Below are 15,000 nucleotides of genomic sequence, written 5' to 3'. Positions count from 1 at the left end.
AGGCACAGGGTGCGGTCCTTGGTCTCTTTCGACAACACGGCGTTAAAAAGCTGGGTCACCTTGGGTGCTTGGTCCCTCTCCAGCATCCAAATCTAAAACTCGCCTCACACGCTCACTACTTAAAGGCAATATGCGCCTTTCACGGTCCTGACGACGTTGGGACATCCCTGCAAACGTCCTATTGCGTCACCAAATATGCTAACACTCGCACAAGTTCTGCAAAACACGAATGCGTCGAAATCGCTGGAAAACGATGCGTCGCTGATGCTTTGTAGTGCGAGAAGAAGAGACTTCGCGCATGTTCTAAGCTGGGTCACGATTGTAAACAAAACAACAGCGTGATCCGTGAACTCCAGCATCCCTCAAGGCGCGTTATTTAAAATCTTTCGCAAACTAGGCCTATAACTATTTTTTCCGAAAATATTTAAAAACTTTTTGTAGTCGGCGATTATTTACGTCCACTTGGCACCGACAGACAATTTTTGTTGACGTAAAATACGCCCAGTCGGTGTTTAAGGGTTAATATGTCTGCAGTTACACAACATTATCCGGCTTACATGCCGGGTATTACGAAGAGACACAATTAACACATTGCCTACTGTGAGAGGTATAGGCACTAGGGTGAAAAAACCCTTCTATTTTGGTAAAAAAAAAAAAAAAAAAACGGAGAGAGACCTCCAGCATATCCACCCTCGACGCTCGCACAGAAAGTGGAGAGAAATAGAATTCTTAGAAACATTTTTAACAAAAAATGGCTTCAATTACATACTTTTATGAACTTGTTAGACAGTTTCTTAATATTAAATATAACCCTAAAGAGAGGATATTAGGCCATATGAAACAAATTATATGTTTCACGTTCCCTTTCACATCAAACAAAATAAACCAAATTTTGAACAAAGAAATTAGCTAGGTTTACATAACCTTCCTGCCACAGATAATGCTGAAACTTTCTGTGTATAACAGCTTTAAAATAAAATCATAACAGCAAGGATGAGCTAACAGATGGCCTATGCATGTCCACTGTTTACCTTTTCCAATGTCCTTGCTGCCAGCAAGACTATACTGGTTTTAGTTTAATCAGTCATTCTTTTACAGTGGACCAGCAAAAAGCTGTCAGCAGGACAGAGAGGCAACTGGTAAGCCCAACTTACTCTTCAATAAGGAACTATAGTGCTCCCCCACTTTTATGCAGGGATAGGTTTCAGAACCCACCATGGAAATGCAAAAATCCCCTCTAAAAATGCTTATAACTAGTTTACAACTGCCAAATACCTTGTACCCCTTAAATTAAAATGCTTATAACTGCCTATTTTAACAGTTCACTGCTTAATTAAAGTATTAAAACAATTTAATATAATTTAAAACAAAAATACACACCAAACCATCATCCCAAAACACCCAAAGTCATGTGACATTACCTCCTACAACTGTTACTCTTAAGTATATACAGTCCTAAAATGCTTATAACTGCCTATTTTAACATTTCATCGCCCAACTTAACAGTTAAAACAAAAATATACCTCAAACTATCATCCCAGAACACCCCAATATCATTTCAGAGTCATCTTACAACATAACATACCCGCCTACAACTGTTACTCTTAAGTATCCACTATAATTCAGACACGCCCGTTTTCTTTTGCCTAACGTAACTTTGTGCATCGTCTGTTGTACTACGCATAATGTACATACATTTTATTATATTTTCCTGTGTTGTAAGATGATTTTGAAATTATATTTACTGTACAGTACGTATTTTAGGATAGTACTACTGTATAGAGCACATCTAAAATACTTAGGTAGTTTAGAGCGACGGGACATTCCTACAAAAAGAATGCTAGGTATGTTACATCATGTTAGTACAGGCAGTCCCTGGTTATTTTGGGGGGGGGGTTCCATTCCCAATGGTGTGACGATAACCGAAAATCGACGATAATAGCGCCGAAATTACCTCTCATTGGCGCTGATAACCAGGGAACGGATCCGATAACCGGAGATTGGCATCGACAAGCAGAGATCGGCGCAGAAAATCCACTTATGGTTGTTGCTAGACAAGCACCATAAAACCGTCTCGCCGATAACCGAGACTGTCGATAACCCGGGACTGCCAGTATTTTCGTGATTACACACAAATACATTTATGACAAAAAAATGATTTAGTACAATAAGTTCTTGGTTTACGTCGTTTTGTTGTTAGTCCTCACCATCTCCCAAAAATTTATTAAAAAATTCTTGTTCCGTCATTCTCTCTCTCTCTCTCTCTCTCTCTCTCTCTCTCTCTCTCTCTCTCTCTCTCTCTCTCTCTCTCAGTAATACATCCTTTATTGAGAAAGCACAGCAAAGTATCAGTAAAATGTTATTTCACTTACAGAATCCATTTATACTGTATTGATCCAATCACCGTAGAAATATTTAAAATCCGAATTTCATGCATAGGCAGCTCAAAACCTCCAGTAGCAAATTCTCTGACGACAACGGAATCTCTCTCTCTCTCTCTCTCTCTCTCTCTCTCTCTCTCTCTCTCTCTCTCTCTCTCTCTCTCTCTCTCTCTCTTGTATATCAGTACTGTACTGTACATATCCTTTAATGAAATATCAATTACTGTACCATAAGAATAAAAAACACGAAAATCAACAAATCCAGTAAGTTCACTATTAGATCGACGTCGGTAGTGTTGCCATATTATTTGCTTTGTCTGATTTATTGTACCGTGTTTCATTACAAGTTTATTTGACTATGATTATCACACACACAAGAGAAAATTTTATCACTGTTGATGTTTCATCTCTAATTACTGTAAAAATATTTAAAATTCGAATTTCATACGTATGCAACACAAAACCAAAATTCTGACTCTCCTCCCCAGCCCTAGTTTAACTGTGCTTTGAAGTCTCGTCCCTAGCAAGTAACTGTTCTCTCTCTCTCTCTCTCTCTCTCTCACAGTATACATATCCTTTTAATGAAAAAACAACAAAATATCAATAAAATGTTATTTCACTTACAGAATCCATGTATACTGTGTTTAGACTTCGATGTAAACATTCTCTCTCTCTCTCTCTCTCTCTCTCTCTCTCTCTCTCTCTCTCTCTCTCTCTCTCTCTCTCTCTCTCTCTCAGTATACAGTAAACCCCCCGTATTCGCGTTCTCATATTTTGCGGACTCATGCATTTGCGGGTTTCTCTGTGGGACATATCTAGCCATTTTTCGCGGAAAATTCGCCCATTCGCGGTATTTTTCACTGAGAAATATTCACTAATTACTGTATTTTCATATAATTTTCATGAATAAATGCACTTTTTGTGATAAAACTATTAAAATACTCAGGTATAAGCATTTTTACAGGGTTTTTCATGGTTTAAGCTATCAAAATGGGCAGTTCTAAGTGTTTTTAGAAGGGTTTTAAGTATTCACGGATTTTAGCTATTCACGGGGGTGTGTGGTACGCATCCCCCGCGAATACGGAGGGGGGGTTCACTGTGCAGTACATACCCTTTGATGAAAAAACAGCAAAATATCAATAAAACATTATTTCACTTACAGAATCCATTATACTGTGCTTAGACTTCGATGTAAACACCTCTCTCTCTCTCTCTCTCTCTCTCTCTCTCTCTCTCTCTCTCTCTCTCTCTCTCTCTCTCTCTCTCTCTCTCTCAGTATACATATCCTTTCAATGAAAAAACACAGTAATTAGTGAATACACATTGTTGCTTTACGAAAAAAACGAATTGGTGATAATTTTAGAGATGCGGTCCATAGAAAAAAATTCCGAACTGGTGAAAGTTCCCGCGGAAAAGTGGAAGATATGTTCTACAGAAATCCGCGACAGAATAAAGCGTGAAAAAGTGAAGTGAAAATGTGTGTAAAGTGAAATTTGACCAAAAAAACCTTAAGATCAAAGGTTTCCTCTGCTTTAGAGTTAAGAATTCAAGAATCCATCTTTATTCAAATGAAGAAGCCAAGACTGAATATAGAGAGCAGTGCCTATCCAATATACAGTACATATTGTAAAATTTTAATGTTTGCTTAATTTATTCTTTGTATATATTGTAAATAGTTTCTTATACTTTATGAATATCCTTGTAAATGGTATATTCAAATGTTTCTAGTATTTTTTTATAATTTATGTATTTTTAATATATTTATGTATACCTCAGAATTGTAAATTTATGCCATTGTGACTTGTTTCCCCTTTTTTCAGTTTGGAAATACTACATGTGAATATAACGAAACATTAAATTAAATGAAAATGCTCTGGATATGATAAGTGCTTAAGTATTTATCCCTACTACGATTTCCAAGAGAAACCAAACCTCTTTATCTGATGTCATTAGATCCCAAACTTTTGGTCTTTCCGAGGTACTGCAGCCAAACCTTCGGGTTTGTCTGGTCCTTCAATTTCAGGTCAGAGAAAGGCCTTACCTTGTCAAGCTCTCCAGACTTCTGCCTCTGTAAAGGAGGTGCACAGCCATGCCCCTTTCAGCCCCCCTGCCTGTTCTAGGAAAGGGGGCAAGGGTAACAAGAAGGGAGGAGGGTGCTATGGGTAGCATTCCTCCCCACCAGCTGCTGAAAGTTGGGGTTGCCTGAAGTGGAGACCTGGATAGTGGACATCCTGTGGGAAGGATATCTACTCCCCTTCAAGTCTCTGCCCCCCTTTACTTGCGATCCAGTCCGTTTTCATACTTATATTCCCAGCTCAAAGAAGGACCTTGCCCTCTGGGGGGAGATGAATGTGATGCTGTGGAATGATGCAGTAGAAGTTGTCCATGGTTGGTCTCCAGGTTTTTGCAAACGCCTGTTCCTAGTGGGGAAAATGACTGGAAGTTGGAGACCAGCTTATAGACCTCTCTCCTTTGAAGTGGTTTGTGCACCAGACCTGGTTTAAGATGGAAAAAGCTCACTCCCTATTAGACTCCATCAGAGAGGGTGACCTCATGCTTTCAATAGATCTGAAAACTTTATACTTCCAGATACCCATCCACTGGTCCTTTTGAAAGTAACTCTGTTTTACCCTCAGAGCAATCTTCCAGTTCAGGGTACTGTATTTTGGGCTTTCAACTGCTCTCCAGGTGTTAACATGAGTGTTCATGCTAGTCTCAGCATGATCCCGTTCACATGGGATACATCTTTTGAGGTATCTCAGTGATGGGCTAGTCCAGGGGAGCTCCTGCTCACAGTTGCTACAGGACAGAGACCATCTCCTCAGGTTTTGTTGTGATCTTGTGGCCATGATAAACTACAAGAATTCTAATCTCATTCCCAGGCAGAGGGTAAAGTATCTGGGTGTGCTGATAGGCACAGAAGCAGCAAGAGTTTTTTCCATTGAGCTCTCGCATCAGCAAGTTCAGGAAGGTTGCGCAGAAGCTCCTTTGTCGTCAGGAACAACCCACTCCCCAGTCAGCATTGGTAAGTTGTCCTAGGTCACCTGTCATCCTTAGAGAAGCTGGTCCTTCATGGATTCCTTCACTTGCTCTTCCTTCAGTGGAGGCTCAAAGGGTTCTGATCCTGTGCACAGACTCCCTTTTTTCCAGTTTTCCTTTTTCAGGTAGTGAGAGAGCAGGAAGGACTAGTGTCTTTTTTGCAGCATCAGTTGACCATGCAGGTGAAACAAGTGGGCAGTGGCAGACAAGTTCAGTCTCCATACACAAGTAATAGCTGTTCGAAGTTGGAGGATTCAGAGCATAGACCTGTCTGCCACCAGGCACAACAGGAAGTCGCTGGTATTCTGCTAGATAGTTCCCAACCCATGGGCAGCTATGAAATGCATTCCAACACAAGTGAGACATCCTTGATGCGCGCACTTTTCCTTCATTTTGCCCTATTCAGAAAGTCATCAACAGAGTGCTGATGACCCCAAATCTCAGGCAAACACTCATGACACCAAAATAGCATAGTGCTGGGTGGTATCTGGACTTGCTAGCTCTACTTTATGAGCTCCTGAGAGTTCCTTTGGCACAACATGTTATGCCAGCTGCACATAGAGAGGTATTGTGAGAGAGTGCAAAAGAGAGAGCAGGTAGACATTGACTGCTAGTTTATTAAGGGAGCAGGTCGCTTATAAAGCGGCTTGCGGACGTCAGTACAAGGACATACAGGTGACCCAAGGTCAATTGTTCTCAATGTGAAACAGGACAGGTAAATACAGACAACATGGCAAATAAAATTAACAGATTAGGCACAACAATGCTCTGACATGTGTACAATACAAAAGGGCACAAGTGAGTAAGTAATAAATGCACATTTACATAAATAAAACATGGCTAGGTACCCTGACCTAAGGTCAGGAGAAAAGACACAGTAGAAAAGGGAGGTTCACTAAAGAAAACCCGTTGAGCGGGGGCTTTACAATACTCCCCCCCCCAAAACATAGGTAACGTCTGATTAAAGCAAGTATCTGCTGGGGCGCTGGAGAGGGCCGTGGCTCCACGATGTCAGCTGGGTGTTGCGTTGCGTGCGGGAGCGGTTGGCTGCCTGGGTCCGGGGCCTTACAGGGGCAGCCACGCGACTTTCTTGTGGGCGGGGTGGGCTGCGGGGGCGACGTCTCCTGCGGAGGGCATTGAGGGATGTCGCCAACGTCCTCCTCCAACAGTGTGGGCTTGAGGCGGTCTGTTGACACCCAGTCGTTCTTCCTGTGGATGGCTAGCCAGAATGCCTTTTTGTTTCTCTCCAGCATGAGGAAGGCCCCCCTGTAGGGCCTGGTTAAGGACGGGTGGACGAAGTCGTTCCTGATGAAGACGTGGGTGGTGGAGGACAGACCGGGAGGTGTGAAGGGGGACGTCCTGTCGGTATACGTCCGCTGGCAGGGGGCGAACTTTCCGACCGTGTCACGAAGCCTCTAGACCGCCAGGTTGTGGCGATCCCCCCATGATGAGTTTGCCCGGGACTACAAGAGACTCCCAGTAGACTTTTTCTGCTGCGGATGGGTCGCCGTTGGGTCTGGGGGCGGTCCTCAGCCCGAGGAGGACCCAGGTCAGCTGGTACTTCCAATTCTTGGCGGTGCAGCGGGCCGTGAGGGACACCTCCAGGGACCTGTGGAACCTTTCCACCAATCCGTTGGCCATGGGGTTGTAGGTGGTGGTGCTGTGGTGAGAGGTCCCCAGCAGGCGTGCCAGGGTGGTCCACAGCTTGGACAGGAAGGCTGAGCCCCTGTCCGTTGTTGTTGTTATATGGTCCGGGACACCAAACCGGCTGATCCAGCTGGAGAGGACGGCCTCGGTGCACGCACTGGTGGTGGCTTCTTCCATGGGTGTTGCTTCGGGCCACCTGGTGGAGCGGTCAACGACTGTCAGAAGATACCTGGCCCCACCTGATGGGGGAAGGGGGCCTACCACATCGACATGGATGTGTCCGAAACGCCTTCCTGGCTGGGGGAAGTCGCCCACCCCTGTCTCGGTGTGGCACCCTACTTTGCTGGTCTGGCACCGGATGCACTGCCTCGCCTAGGTCGTCGCGTCCTTCCGTATGCCGTGCCAGACGAACTTCTCTGCCAGCAGCTTGGCCGTCGTCCTGCCGAAGGGGTGGGACAGCCTGTGGATGATGTCGAAAACCACATGGCGGCGGGAGGCGGGTACCAGCGGGCGGGGGTGGCCGGTGGGTATGTCGCACAGCATGTTGGCCCCCCCAGGGGTGAGGGGCACGTCCTCCCACTTGAGCGACGTGATTGCGGTGTGGTAAGCTGGAACCTCTGGGTCGGTGGCCTGCTCCCGGGCAAGGTCCTCGTAGTTGATCCCAAGCTACACTGTATTGAGTTCGATCCTCGAGAGGGCATCTGCTACAGGGTTCTTCCTGCCAGGGAGGTATTTGATGGTGCAGGTGAACTCTGCGATGGCCACGAAATGCCGCTGCTGCCTGGAGGACCATGCATCCCCCTGCTTTGTGAAGGCGAGGACCAGCGGCTGGTGGTCCGTCCAATTTGTGAAGGGTGTGCCCTCCAGGAGGAACTTGAAGTGGCGTACCGTCCAGTACACTGCGCAGAGTTCCCTGTTGAAGGTGCTGTAGTGGGACTCGGCGTGGGCTGAGCTTCCTGCTGAAGAAGGCAATGGACTGGGGGACTCCGGCGACGACCTGCTCCAGGACGGTCCCACTGGAGATTTCAGACAGGAGGGAGGATGCAAAATACATTTTACCATCTTCCTCTTCTAGACCAACACCCAGAAGACAGTGTCTCAGTTCCAACAACCAGGGTAGACAGTCTAGGTCTATGGGACAACCTTTTCGGCAGAGATTCTGTTAAGGCTCCCAATCCAAGAGGTAGACAACTGGAGGAAGGCAACGATACTGGTCCACTGCTCCCCACAGGTCCGGCAAACATAATGCTATGGGCATAAGGGGAGCCAGTAGATAAGAAAGATTTTTTCCCCCATCTGCTTCATCAGAGCAGAGTGGGGGGCTGTCTAGGGAACAAGTGGAAAGAGTGGCAGAAAGCCAGTGCAGAAAAATGGACAGTACAGACAATCAGGGAAGGGTACATCCTCCTCTTCCAGCAGAAACCACTTTTGTTACCAATACCTCTCAAGTTCCCCTCCTACTGGAAAGACTTCCCCAAGCACAGGGCTCTTCAGCAAGAGGTCTGAGCATGCTGGACAAAGAGGCTGTAGAAATAGTGAAAGAAGAGTTGTCAGCTTTTTACAGACACCTTTTTCTGGTAGAGAAGGCATCAGGGGGTTGGAGACCAGTAATAGATCTGTCAACCCTGAACAAATATTTTTGAGTGACCCCTTTCAGATGGACTCACCAAGACCAGTTCTTGTGGTGTTCAGAAGAGGGGATTTCAGGATCTCCCTAGTCTACAGGATGCATATCTTCAAATCCCCATTCATCCTTCTGCCAGAAGATTCCTATGTTTTGTCTCCGGAAAGATAACTGATCAATTCAGGGCCCTCTGCTTTGGCCTAGCAGCAGCACCCCAAGTATTCACCAGTCTTTCAACTGATTTCAGAATGGGCCCACAGGAGAGGAGTTCATCTACGAAGGTAATTGGACGATTGGCTCATTCCGGCACTGACAGCAGAACAGGCCAGGAGAGACAGGGACTTAATCTTGGAGGTGTGCAAGACCCTGGGAATTCTTATCAACTACAAGAAATTGGACTAAATTCCAACTCAGAACATAGGTACTTCGGTATGATGATAAACACTCAGAAGTCGAAGGCCTCCCCATCACAAGAGAGAATAGAAAAGTTCCTGAAGATTTCGAACATGTTCGTCTCCAATCCCCTCCAACCAATAAAGAAGTGGCAAAGCCTAATAGGGTATCTAGTCTCTTTGGAGAAGCTGGTACCAAGGGGCAGAGCTGACATACGTTCCTTGCAATGGAATCTAAGAGAAAAGGAGAAAAAAATCAGAGAAGTTCAAGGGACCTGATTGCCATTACAAAGAGAAACAAACGGGATTTGCAGTAGCGGAGAGATTCACAAAATCATTTGCAGGGAATGCAGTTAAGCCAATTAGCTCCAGAGATGCTAGTGTCCCAGACACATCCAAAAAAGGGAGGGGTGCCCACTTAAACGAAAAGTGCATTTCAGGGAAATGTAGGAACACATCAATGTCTTGAAGATGAAAGCAGCCTGGTTGGCTCTGCAGTACTTCCAAGATTACCTTCAAGGCGAGACAACAGTCATTATGAGTGACAACATCTCAGTTGTCGCATACTTGAACAAACAGGGGGTAACGATTTCCTGTGTCCTGAATTATCTAGCGGTTCAGATGCATGAATGGTCAGAAGTCAAGGTACTGATGCTGACTGCCAGATACATTCCAGGGAAGAGAAACATGGTGGCGGATACCCTGAGCAGGTCGGACCAGATAGTGGGAACAGAATGGTCCTTGAAACAATCAGTAGCAGGCAGACGGTTCAAGTTGTGGGTAGGCCTCACACTAATTTTGTTTGCAACTCTCCAGTCCCAGACAAGAAAGCCATAATGCAAGTCACGTTTCAACATCAGTGGGGCAACTTGGATGTGTACATGTCCCCTCCATTCAGCCAGATCCGAAGAGTAATCAGCAGATACTTCATTTTCCAAGTCCTGAGGATGACGTTAGTAGCCCCAAAGGTTCCCCAAGTGGAATGGTACACAGTCCTTCTACACCTTCTGGTAGACATTCCAAGACGTCTGCCCATAATGCCAAATCTACTGAAACAAGTACAGCGGTCGAGTACATCGATCAGTAACAAAGAAAGGCTTTTCAAGAAAGTTGCAGAAGCTATTGCCAGCTCTGTTAAACAATCCTCCCTCAAACTCTACCAAGAAAAGTGGAAAGCATTCCTGGATTGGCGCAGTAAAAGGAATTTACATCCCCTCAAAACAACTATAAAGGATGTAGCGGATTTCCTTCTTTTTTTGAGACGTGAGAAAAACCTTTCCATATTGGCAGTGAAAGGCTACAGAGCCACCCTCTCTAAAGTGTTTAAAGCAAGAGGTATAGAATTGTCAGTCCTGGGAAATTTCAGATATGATGAAACATTTTGAGAAAAGCTGTTCCCCCCAGAGTTCTAAAACCACCTGAATGCAGTATAACCAAAGTTTTGGCTTCCTTGACTAAGTCCCCTTATGAACCTACAAAGACTGCTTCAGACCGTGACTTGACTTTAAAAACAGCGTTCCTTCTCGCTTTGCCATCAGCAAAGAGTAGGAAAAATTCACGCACTTTCATAATATGATGTCACTCTTACCTATGGTTGGACGGAATTATCTTTTAAATTTCTCCCAGACTTCATTGCAAAAACACAAAACCCATCATCACATGACCCAAGATTTGATGGCTTCTCCATTCCCTCTCTTAAGGAATTTGTGGGCAACAAACGAGAAGAAATGTTGCTATGCCCAGTCCGAGATGTGAAAACCTACCTGAAATGTACAGCCTCCCTCAGACAAGCCAAATATAGACTGTTCATTAGTACAGGGCGGACTAAAAAGGAGATTTCTAAGAGCACGATCTCCTTTTGGCTGAGAGGGGTGATAAGCAAAGCCTACAGTTCAGAAGGAAATGTGTCTCCTGTTCCAACAAATATCAAGGCACACGACATCAGAAGTATTGGTCCTACAGTCGCCTTTAAGAAAAACTATGCCATAGAACAGATTCTGAGTGCCAGTGTTTGGAAGAGACAAACTACCTTTACATCTTTCTATTTAAAAGATGTAACACACAGATCCTTCGACACCTTCACCTTGGGTTCAGTGATGGCAGCTCAGCAAGTGGTGTAACGGATATGGCCTCTTAGCTCTTTTGAGGAGGTACGTAGAGCTGAGCCCATGTTTCGTCACACCACTTAGTTTCAGCATGTGATGTTTGTATGTTAGGAAAAATACAGATTTCTGTTTAATTCGTCGTTTTTTATACAGTATAATAGAAAAACATTCAAAATGTTATGAGTAAAAATGATTAATGCTGTTCATTTTATTCAGCAAGATAATCTAAGGCACATCTTTTTTGGTTTGAGAGAGTTCACAAAATGTTTCCAATTTTTTATTTTTGGGGAACTCAAAAACTATATGCTAGAGACTTGAAATTTTAATATGTTGATGAGAAAGCATGTCTGTATAATATAAATAAAAACAATGAATCATTGCATTTAATTTTTCAATTAGTAACGAATACTAAGTTAAAAGGAAAGAAATCCTCTGGAAGAAATTTTGTCATGAACTTCAAAATTTTCTGCCTACTGAGGTACAAAATTTTTGGAGACATATACTATTAAAATAATATCTGTTTAGAAAGAAAAACATTTGGTAAGCTATGTGAAAGTTCAGAATGGTAACATAGTGAATTGGCGAAGTTGTTTAGTAATGATAATGATAAGTGGCCAGAGGGAGGGTGCAAATAATCATTAGTATGCTGTAGGCATTTCAAAGGGTAAGACAGTTATTATGTTACAAAGAAAAAATCCAAATTTGACATCTAATAAAATACTCCCACAACTTGCGGGGTACTTCTTTTCATCTTCTGCCAGTAATTAAAGAGAATAGTTAAGGTGATGGACTCAACCAGTCCAAATTCAAGAAAGTGCAACAGCAGATGATACAGGGTCCTCTTGACCGCAACATATCTCTCGAGATTTTTTAACAGTCACTTGGCTTGATATTTAGTAATTCAGTTTTTGATTGGATGTAACTTTGATATTTTTAAAGGTCTGTGTTTTTAATAACACTTCATATTTGTATTTTTTGTATTTGCATCCCTTGCCTGGTGGGGTTGAAATTTATCAACATTTTTATTCTGTAAACAAATCCGTAAAATGAGCTTTTAGGAACATAGCGCAGCTTTCTTCAACATGATGCTTATTGAATTCAATTTTTTTAGGCTGAGTACTTTCAGAAATTAAGACAACCACTGCTGCAAGAAATTCGAAAAGGAACAGTATTTGCTGCTCTTGGGGAACCAGAAAGGCTGGTCAGCTCCGAACAGACACTTGGAAATTCCACAAGTGAAAATGGTCCATTTTTAGCAAAGATCAGCTTTGATGAATGTGGAAGAATATGCTTGCACCACCTGGATGAAATACATCCTCCTTCTCATCACCATGTCATCCAGGCAAGTCTCTCAAGAGTCTCAGTGCCGTGTTTGCCATGTAATAGTTAGCTCGAGTATTTTTCAGGTTTGACACAATGTTAAGTTGACACTTTCCATTTTATTTCTGTCAAATCTATTCATAATCAGTCTCAGTTGCCTGGGGTGTCTCACTGTTTATAACAATTCCCATGTAAAGTACAATACCAGAGTCATCTGTTTCTGTTAATCACAGACTAAGTCATGTTTACAGTCTGGTTTTTACATGTACGTAGACATAAAGTTCAGTATTAAATTACACAGCTTCAGGTCTTACAGTTTCAGTAATTTTTTTAGTTGTGGAAGTTAAAGGGAATTTGTGTTTTGTTTACTTTGTATACAATTACTGAATTTTGTATCACACATAAGAATGGAGTATTTTTGAGAATGCGTAAATTGATAGGTGATGTAAGTTTTGCTACCTCTAGGTTTTTTTTTTAATTGCACAAGGCCAGACACTTTCACTTGCTACAGCATAGTATTTGGGATAATATAAATACTGTATTCTTCCTGCAGCATCATTAATCATATACTGTACAGTACTACATTGCATCATTACAACAGATGTAAAACTCCAGCCACACCAAACACACATGCTCCACAACAGAGATCTGCACGATGCATGGTTTATCTTGCGAGAGTCCTTTTTTACTCTGACTGTCTCACAGAAGAACCAGAGCCAAAGTGTAGTGTAGGGAAGGGCAGTTGGCTTTAAGTTATGTTATTTGGGATGAATCTTGCCTAATATTAAAGGTGCAACTGGCATTTGAAATAAACAAAAGAAAAATGCTTGGCTGGCCTGGATGGACTTTCTGTAATCACCTGTTTCCCACCAGGTAGAGTTGTAGTATCTACGTTTTTGTCAGAATTCTTTCAGCCATGTCCATGTGCATACAGTGTGAATTGGCTGTGACAATTTGTTGGTAGTGAGTTTATTTGGCTTTTCCTTAGCAACATTCATTTCAGGGTGTGATGTCCCTACCTACATGAGTTAGGTTAGAAAACTCTTTAGACTTTGCAGGCAACTTTTCGAGGAGAAGTACACTCCAAAATTATACATCGAATTCATTTAGGTCTAGCCAGCCTAGTATCCTCCTCTGCCCCTGACTCATCGAGAAGGAAACTCCTTTGCTCGGACAGTATCAAAGTGACTCCAGTGGGAGACGTGGTTTTCTCCCAGTTTCTGTTAGTCTCTTACTAAACCATCTCCAAGAGAGAGGAGAGCTTCTCTTGCTCTCTCGACTGCGATGGTTTAGGTATTTTAAATTTGGGATCTTTTGCCCTTCATTGTAGTGAAAGTGGCATCTTCTACAGGGGCTGACCTGGAGGAAGATACTACAGTTAAGAGACGTTCTTGTCGGGGGCCAGACCTTTCTGGCTACTCATCCTACTAGACCACTACCTGGGTGCCGATTGCATGTGGGAAGGCGGCAAGTTTTGGCACTGAGGATTGGACCAGCTTTGGGTTCTATTTCACTGCTTTCAGATCGAAGTAGAGGTTATGGCAAGTTGGTGAGGTTGAATAAAGCACCTCTCTTTCCCAGGCAGTATCTTTTAAACTCTTGGACTTATATGGCTTCCTCCCATTGAGAATCCCAGGCTACTTCTGGTTTGAGGTTCACCTCACTTTAAACCACTCTTCTGAATTTGGGAAAGAGGGAAAGAAGGAGGAGGGAGAATGTGAAAGTGCAGCATTCTTTCCCTTTGACTGCTGTTTGTAAGAGGATGCTTGTCAGGTCATTTCTTCATGACTGTGATTTTTCTCAGCAAGCTGAGGGGTGAATACATTATCGGAAGGATACCAACTTCTCGCTTTTCAGGTTCCGATATCTCTTACACTCTTTCCCTGTGCATTCCCTCTCTATGTTCCTGTTTGCAGTAGGACCTCATCTTCAATAGGATTGTGTGCAGTGCAACAAGTGTTCTGTACTCGTGATTTTGTGTTTTGGTTCGGTTGTTGTCGCGAGGATAACGAGTTAACTAGCACGGGAATAGCAATCGAGTTGGGGGAAGCTTTGTTCCATACGAGAAAAGACGAATGATTTCACAATGTTTCATGCACTGTTCTGAAAACCAACTTTAGTTCTTCGCCTTTGTTTTGAAAGCATGCCTTTTGTGGCTGGCTGGTCACCGTCTGTTTTGATCGTGTTGAAATTTTGTGAAGAGCTTCATCCCATACGATTTTTGCTTGAATCATATGTGCCTTTTTGAAAGTAAATGCTTGTATATCGATTGATTAAGTCATGTTTTGTAGGATTGCGTTACTCTGACCACGTATTGTTCTGACGTTGCCTGGTTTCATTTCCCACTGGAACCCTAAAATTTGGTCATTCTGATTTCAGACACCGTTAGAGTTTGTTCCCTCTCTCTCTCTCTTCAAAAGAAAGAAGTTAATGTAGAATATTTGTGTGGTCACTGGTGTCAATCTTAGCTATTGAGATCTGACTTTAGGAAA

The 15,000-nt window shown here is 43.2% G+C and overlaps 1 protein-coding gene across 1 annotated transcript in view; it reads left to right on the top strand.

Moving 5' to 3' along the window:
• The window catches only part of LOC136828449 (uncharacterized), a 259,461-nt gene that overhangs the window by 170,385 nt on the left and 74,076 nt on the right, over window positions 1–15,000 (top strand). Inside the window, 1 exon segment of the mRNA XM_067086519.1 lies at window positions 12,300–12,530. Coding sequence (XP_066942620.1) covers window positions 12,300–12,530 — 231 coding nt within the window.

The sequence above is a fragment of the Macrobrachium rosenbergii genome, chromosome 42 (assembly GCF_040412425.1).
Source record: "Macrobrachium rosenbergii isolate ZJJX-2024 chromosome 42, ASM4041242v1, whole genome shotgun sequence".
Taxonomy (NCBI): domain Eukaryota; kingdom Metazoa; phylum Arthropoda; class Malacostraca; order Decapoda; family Palaemonidae; genus Macrobrachium; species Macrobrachium rosenbergii.
Note: the sequence above shows the minus strand (reverse complement) of the source record. Positions and strands in the feature narration are given on the sequence as shown.